The sequence below is a fragment of the Dipodomys ordii genome, unplaced genomic scaffold (genome assembly GCF_000151885.1).
Source record: "Dipodomys ordii isolate 6190 unplaced genomic scaffold, Dord_2.0 Scaffold4, whole genome shotgun sequence".
In the NCBI taxonomy this organism is placed as follows: domain Eukaryota; kingdom Metazoa; phylum Chordata; class Mammalia; order Rodentia; family Heteromyidae; genus Dipodomys; species Dipodomys ordii.
The window spans coordinates 791,201-798,155 of NW_012267220.1; the positions used below are offsets into that span (position 1 = coordinate 791,201).

Genomic DNA, 6,955 nt, shown 5'->3' on the forward strand with positions numbered 1-6,955 from the left:
TCCAACGTAATTCCAAGCCTCAGCCCTTTCCAGAAGGCTGTCCCTAGGTGAATTCCCTGTGCAGCATGGATTGGGGCGGCACTACCCTACACACAGGTCCTGGGAGGACAGTGGTTCAGCCATGGCCAGAGGCCCAGGGTTGAAAATTGCACTTGGCTCTTAGTGACAGAAAATGGATGGAGGTCGGGTGCAGAGATGACGCTGACCTCTGACATCCATTTCTGTAGCATCCAGGTTTCCCGGTCAGAATAATACCTGAAGTCACCCGCACAGACAGTTCAGTAACTCCCATGTGTTTCCTTCCAGGTCCATGGCCGGCCTGGTCTCGGCGAGGACTGTGCAATGACCACAGCCCCCTCTGGGAGCTAGGATTGCCTTTTGCTGCTACAGCCATACCAGGCCACCCCCGTCCCCCACCCCTCCACATTGCCTTTGCTGGGAGTCACCATGGGCAGCGTCAGCAGCCTCATCTCTGGCCACAGCTTCCACAGCAAGCACTGCAGGGCCTCACAGTACAAGCTCCGCAAGTCCTCCCAGCTCAAGAAGCTCAACCGGTATTCAGACGGGCTGCTAAGATTTGGCTTCTCCCAGGACTCCGGCCATGGCAAGTCCAGCTCCAAAATGGGCAAGAGCGAAGACTTCTTTTACATCAAGGTCAGCCAGAAGGCCCGGGGCACCCATCGCCCGGACTACACGGCACTGTCCAGCGGCGACCTCGGGGGCCAGGCTGGGGTGGACTTTGACCCATCCACGCCACCCAAGCTCATGCCCTTCTCCGGTCAGCTGGAAACGGTGAGCAGGATGGGAAAGGGAAGTGGGGGACAGCAGAAAGGAGGGAGCGCTCGGTGACCCCAAGTTTACATTGCCAAGAGGCAGAGCCCCAGTGTTTGGCCACACTGCAGAGATAAAGGGTGGGCAAGAAAGGAAAGCAAGCTTGGGGCTGGCGGTTCACGTCTATAATCCTAGCTACTGTGGAGGCTGAGATCTGAGGATCGAAGTTTGAAGCAGAAAAGTGAATGAGTCTTTTATCTCCAATTAACCAGCAAAAAGCCAGACGTGGAGGTGTGGCTCACGTGCAAAAAAAAAAAAGCAATGAACGCTTGAGGCCTTGAGTTCAATCCCCAGTACCAACACACACAGACACACACAGACACACACACACACACACACACACACACACACCACACCACATCATACACCACACACCACACAAAATAAAGAAGACAAAGTAAAAAGAAATGAGAGCTGTGGCCAGTCAGTCCCCAAAGCCAGAAATGGCAAAGTCATCTCTGCAGCAAAGAACAGGGAGGAAATGCAAGCCTTTCTGAACTCTATTGGAAAGTACTTAGGTGGTGATGGTAGAGCAAAGGTCAGCTTGTTCAAAGACAGGAAGGGGAGGGCTCTGGAGGATAGGATGCCGGAGGGAGGGAGGGAACATTTCCTTCTTTTTCTAGCAGCCTCTCAGCCTTTGGAGGGGAGCTCTCTCATTTGCATCCTGGGCAGAGTAGATCTTGGCTCAATCCCAGCCTGAAGGTGTTTTTTGTTTTGTTTTTGTTTAGTTTTTTTTTCCTTTTTCACTTCAGCTGAATAAGTGCTGGGATTTTGTTCTCATTATGAAGTGAACTAGGATGTGAGCCGTGAGAACTGGCTATTCAGAAAACTGACCCCCAGTTCAGCTCAAGGACTCCTGAATCTTCCCTGTGGACACCAAAAGCTTTCCTTGTCCCTCTCTTATGGGAATGAGCCCCTGGGTTTGACACACAGCTTGAGCACCCTTTATCTGAACTACCTGAAACCACAGGTGTTTGGGATTTGGGATTTCCCCCCCCCCAGATTTTGAAATATTTGCATGTATATAATTTGATACCTTGGGGATGGGACCCAAGTCTAAACATGAATTTATGTTTCCTGTATGCAGAGCAGTTTCACACATTTTAAAAGAACTTGTGCACAAAACATTATGATATGAAATTTTCTACTCGGTACATCCTGTCAGCATTCAAAACTTGAAAGATTTTGGACCAGTATAAATTTGGGATTTTCAGATTAGGATAATGTGGACTAGGAAAAACGCCTATTTGCATATTGCTGTGAGGTTTTCAAACAAAGGATTTATAAAGTGCAAGGTGTTCCAGTAGTAGAAATCGCAAGCTTAAAAAAGAAATGTCAGCTAGGCACCAGTGCTCCTGCCTGGAATCCTAGCTACTCAGGAGACTGAGAGCTGAGGACGGATGGCAGATTGAAGCCAGCCTGGGCAGGAAAGTGTGTGAGATTATCTCCAGTTAAACATGCCCCCCCCCTAAAAAAGCTGGAAGTGGAAGTATGGCTCAAGTGGGAGAACCCTAGCCTTAAGCAAAAAAGCTAAGACCCAGAATCCAGGTTCCGAGTTCAAGGCTCCGGGCTCAGTACCAACTGGTTCACACCTACAGAAAGTAGTATTTCAAAGTGGTCTCCCACTTCACAGAGAGGACACAGGACTGAACACACACAAAGACACACACCTAATATCCTGACTGCACCAGATATCAGGGTGAGACATCTCAGCCCATGAACCTCACAAGGGCTGCCACGAGCTGGGGGCTGTTAGCACAGCTCCCAGGCGACCACTGAGGACACTTCCAGAGATACAGAGAGACTCCTCTCTCCTAAGAGGGATACCCAGCACCTAGCTCCTCCAGAACCTGCAGCACGGTCAGTCTCCATGGCTGCTGACCAGGAGGGTACGCATGAGGCTGGAACCAGGGACCTGGTAGGGAGGGAGAATGGGGTATGTGTGTGGAGGGGACGCTCTGATCCATGTGGTCCTTTGTCTCTCCAGGGATCAGACAAGGGGGCGGTGAGGCCCACGGCCTTCAAGCCCGTGCTGCCCCGCTCGGGAGCCATCCTCCACTCCTCCCCAGACAGTGCCAGCCACCAACTGCACCCCGCACCTCCTGACAAGCCTAAGGAGCAGGAGCTGAAGCCAGGCCTGTGCTCGGGGGCCCTGTCTGACTCGGGCCGGAACTCCATGTCCAGCCTGCCCACGCACAGCACCACCAGCAGCTACCAGCTGGACCCCCTGGTCACCCCCGTGGGGCCCACGAGCCGTTTTGGAGGCTCGGCCCACAACATCACTCAGGGCATCGTGCCGCAGGACACCAACATGATGAGTCTGAAGGCGCTGTCGTTCTCCGATGGCGGCAGCAAGCTAGCCCACCCGGGCAAGGCCGACAAGGGCTCCTCTTGCGTGCGTGCCCCCCTCTCCACGGACGAGTGCACCATCCAGGAGCTGGAGCAGAAGCTGCTGCAGAGGGAGGGCGCCCTGCAGAAGCTGCAGCGCAGTTTTGATGAGAAGGACTTTGCCTCCGGCCAGGCTTTCGACGAGCGGCCCAGACGGAACAGGGAGGAGATGGAGGGCGCCGAGCCCAAGAGCAGCAGCAGCAAGCTGAAGCCAGCGTCCCAGAAGAGCCAGCGCGCGCAGCAGGTGCTCCACCTGCAGGTGCTCCAGCTGCAGCAGGAGAAGCGGCAGCTGCGGCAGGAGCTGGAGAGCCTCATGAAGGAGCAGGACCTGCTGGAGACCAAGCTCAGGTCCTACGAGCGGGAGAAGACCAACTTCGCCCCTGCCCTGGAGGAGACCCAGTGGGAGGTAAGGCAGCGCCCCGCCCTGGGCACGGGGTGGCCCAATGTTTGGTGCCCATCTCTCCTCTGTCCACTGATGGGGGCCAAGAGGGTAGCAACAGATACTGCTGAGGCACACCAGAGGTGAAGGCCCAAGGAAGGGACTCCTTAGTACACACGGGTGGGGAATGCGCAGCTCTGGGTGAACAACTCCTCTCCTCCATCATCACCTTCATGGTCCCCAGAATTGAGTTTTCTGGCCAAGCCATTGATGGAGAAGCCAGAACCCAGCCAGACTGAGGACTGACCTACATTCATTTGCTCAGTCGAGACACAAAGAAAAGCATAGCTAATCTTGGGTTCAAGATTAGGCCAAGGGACTCCAGAGAGCATAGGTTTATTGGTTGCTTTCGAGGGAAGGGAGCCCACTACTTGTAAGAGTGACCCAGTGAGCATTTTATCTCAATGATGACATCGGCCCCTCCTTGCAGAAGTGTAAAAGCAGCTTCTACTTGGTGAGCTTCTACTTGGTACCAGTTCTGAGGCTTGAACTCAGGGCCTAGGAACTATCCCTGAGCTTTTCTCCGCAAGCCTACTGCTCTATCACTTGAGTCACAGGGGGTTAATTGAAGTCTTTTGGGCTTTCCTGTCTAGGCTGTTTTTGAACTGCAATCCTCAGATCTCAGCCTTCTAAATAATTAGGATTATAGGCATGAGCCACCAGCACCCAGCAAGAGGGAATGTTTTGACTACAATACAGCTTGGGAGGTTTCCGTCCGAGATTGATAGGCTCCATCACTTTGGTGGCAGGGCTGCGTATCTTGGTGGGAGTACATGGTTAAGTAAAACTGCTTATCTCTTGGAAGCTAGAGCTGGAGTGAAGATAGGGCCTCTGTCCCCTTCCAGAGCACATTGCCAATGACCTAGAGACTTCCCACGAGGTCTCATTTCTTAAAGGTTCTACTGCCTCCTGGTAATGACTCACTGGGGATTAGGCCTTTAGAGACTCAAGATGAAAATTTCAGTACTTGGCCTTGAGAAGAAGTTCTTGACTTGCATAGTGGGTAGGCTGAGTCTTCCCTAGACTGTTCAGTGTTGCATTGAAAGCAAAGAGGAGCTTTTAGTGGAAGAGGAAAAGGGAGGAAATGTGTGCATGGCCTCCAGGCTGGTTCAATCCCGTTCTGCAGAACCCAAGCCTTGGCCTTCTTTCACTCTTGAAACCCAGCCAATCAGACTGCCTTGGTCTCTTCCTCTTCCTCTTTTCCTTGTTCCTTCTCCCTTCTCCCCCTTCTCTTCAGAAAAAAGCAAATGCTTTTCCACTGTGTGCCACACTCTCAGCCCAGCCATGTCGCCAGCCCTTTGGTCGTCTTTTGAGCCAATCATGATGCCAATGGCCAAGACTCCAGAGGCAGATGTTCTGATTCAGTGGCTTCAGTGTGCATTGTTTCTCATGGCCTGTATGTGAGTCAAGTTGGTATGGAAGTGGTAGAGGAGCAGGTCAAGGAGGAAGGCAAGATGTTGTCACTTGGCAGGTGTAAACTGGGCACTGCCTGTGAGCCAGGCTGCAGTAGTCACTGGGGTCTAGCAGGACAGCATGAGATAGGCTTATTCACCAGGGAAGAGAGAGGAGCTGGTATTGCAGGGGTGAGGACAGAGGTGTGGTCCCAGAAGCCAGCACCCTTGGTATTAAAGACAGGCTATGGAGCTGCGAGCAGTGGTTAGAAGCAAGCCATCATCACTAAGCTGCACGTAGCCATGGATTTGGGTACAAACCGAGATTTGGACTCTGATTAAGGAAGAGACGAGGCACACGGATATCCCACAATGCCTGTGAGAATAAAAAGAGCTTCATGCCAGGCACCTGTGGCTCACACCTGTTATCCGAGCTATTCAGCAGGCTGAGACCTGAGGATTGTGGTCTGAAACCAGCCAGGGCAGAAAGACTCTTCTTTCCAATTAATCACACACACACACACACACACACACGCACAGACACACACATGCACACACACATGCACACGCCTGAAGTAGAGCTGTGGCTGAAGTGGTAGAACACTAACACTAGCCTTGAGCAAAAAAAGCTCCAGGACAGTGCTCAGACTCTGAGTTCAAGCTCCAGAACCAGCACCAAAAAAAAAAAAAAAAGCCTCAACAAGAGGCTGAACCCTCCCAGGTTGTCCAGGCTGCCATGTCTGGGCATTCACCTCTGGTCCTCTCTCTTACTCCCACTCTTGGCAGGTGTGTCAGAAGTCAGGCGAGATCTCTCTCCTCAAGCAGCAGCTCAAGGAGTCCCAGACGGAGGTGAACGCCAAGGCCAGCGAAATCCTCAATCTGAAGGTGCAGCTGAAGGACACCCGGGCCAAGCTGGAAGGCATGGAACTGAAGACGCAGGACTTGGAGAGCGCCCTGCGCACCAAGGGCCTGGAACTGGAGGTCTGTGAGAACGAGCTCCAGCGCAAGAAGAACGAGGCAGAGCTGCTCCGAGAGAAGGTGAACCTGCTAGAGCAGGAGCTGCTGGAGCTGCGGGCCCAGGCCGCCCTGCAGCGGGACAGCGCTGCGCTGGGGCCCCTGGTGGCCGGGCCTGCCTTCTCGGAGGACATCCCTGCTCTGCAGCGGGAGTTGGAGCGGCTGCGCGCCGAGCTGAAGGAGGAACGGCAAGGTCATGACCAGATGTCCTCCGGCTTCCAGCATGAACGGCTGGTGTGGAAGGAGGAGAAGGAGAAGGTGATCCAGTACCAGAAACAGCTGCAACAGAGCTACTTGGCGATGTACCAGCGCAACCAGCGCCTGGAGAAGGCCCTGCGGCAGCTGGCCCGCGGGGACGGGGTAGGGGAGCCATTTGAGATTGACCTGGAAGGGGCTGACATCCCTTACGAGGACATCATCGCCACCGAGATCTGACAGGGCTGTCTGGGAGAGGGAAGCTGAAGATGGGACGTGGTGGGTGGGGAGAGGGGATCCGAGCCTGTTTAAGAAGGGATCCCTCTCCCCCACCCCCTTTTCTCCTGCTCAGCAACTCAAGCCCCTGTGTGGAAGCCACCACCTGGGCCAAAAGCCACCGGGGGTCACAACTGGGCCTTTCTTCCCCTCTCCCCTGCTTCCACCCCGCAGCACACCAGCCTCCAGCTCAGACGGCCCAGTTCTTCCAGAAATGGAGCTAGGGGAATCTGTGAACTGCTTCGGGGTGCTCCAGACCTTGATCTTCACTCAAAATAGTGAGGGATTCTCCCCTAGGGAAAGGGGGTGATGCTGTGCAGGGGTCCAGGGGCCATGGCCTTGTCCCTGATCCCTGGACACACCGCAGGATGCCTTGGGAATAGAAAGAAGCCATTTCTAACCAGAAGCCTTGGAGTCTGTC

General features: G+C 53.9%; 1 protein-coding gene across 2 annotated transcripts; it reads left to right on the plus strand.

Moving 5' to 3' along the window:
• Positions 1-435: 435 nt before the first annotated feature.
• Positions 436-6,534, plus strand: Lzts1 (leucine zipper, putative tumor suppressor 1). Of its 2 annotated transcripts, XM_013025026.1 has the most exons (4): positions 448-792; positions 2,819-3,625; positions 5,836-6,087; positions 6,286-6,498. In XM_013025026.1, exons 1-4 carry the CDS (start codon positions 448-450, stop codon positions 6,496-6,498), a joined length of 1,617 nt encoding a protein of 538 aa, XP_012880480.1. The 2 variants fall into 2 exon arrangements, with proteins under 2 accessions (XP_012880472.1, XP_012880480.1); XM_013025018.1 differs by having other exon boundaries at positions 436-792; positions 5,836-6,534.
• Positions 6,535-6,955: the final 421 nt, after the last annotated feature.

Excerpts from the sequence above, each read along its gene's own strand:
- Lzts1 (XM_013025018.1), top strand. The coding sequence starts at position 448 with ATGGGCAGCGTCAGCAGCCTCATCTCTGGCCACAGCTTCCACAGCAAG. Across the intron at positions 793-2,818 it reads TCTCCGGTCAGCTGGAAACG|GGATCAGACAAGGGGGCGGT; the intron begins GTGAGCAGGATG and ends TTGTCTCTCCAG. Across the intron at positions 3,626-5,835 it reads TGGAGGAGACCCAGTGGGAG|GTGTGTCAGAAGTCAGGCGA; the intron begins GTAAGGCAGCGC and ends CACTCTTGGCAG.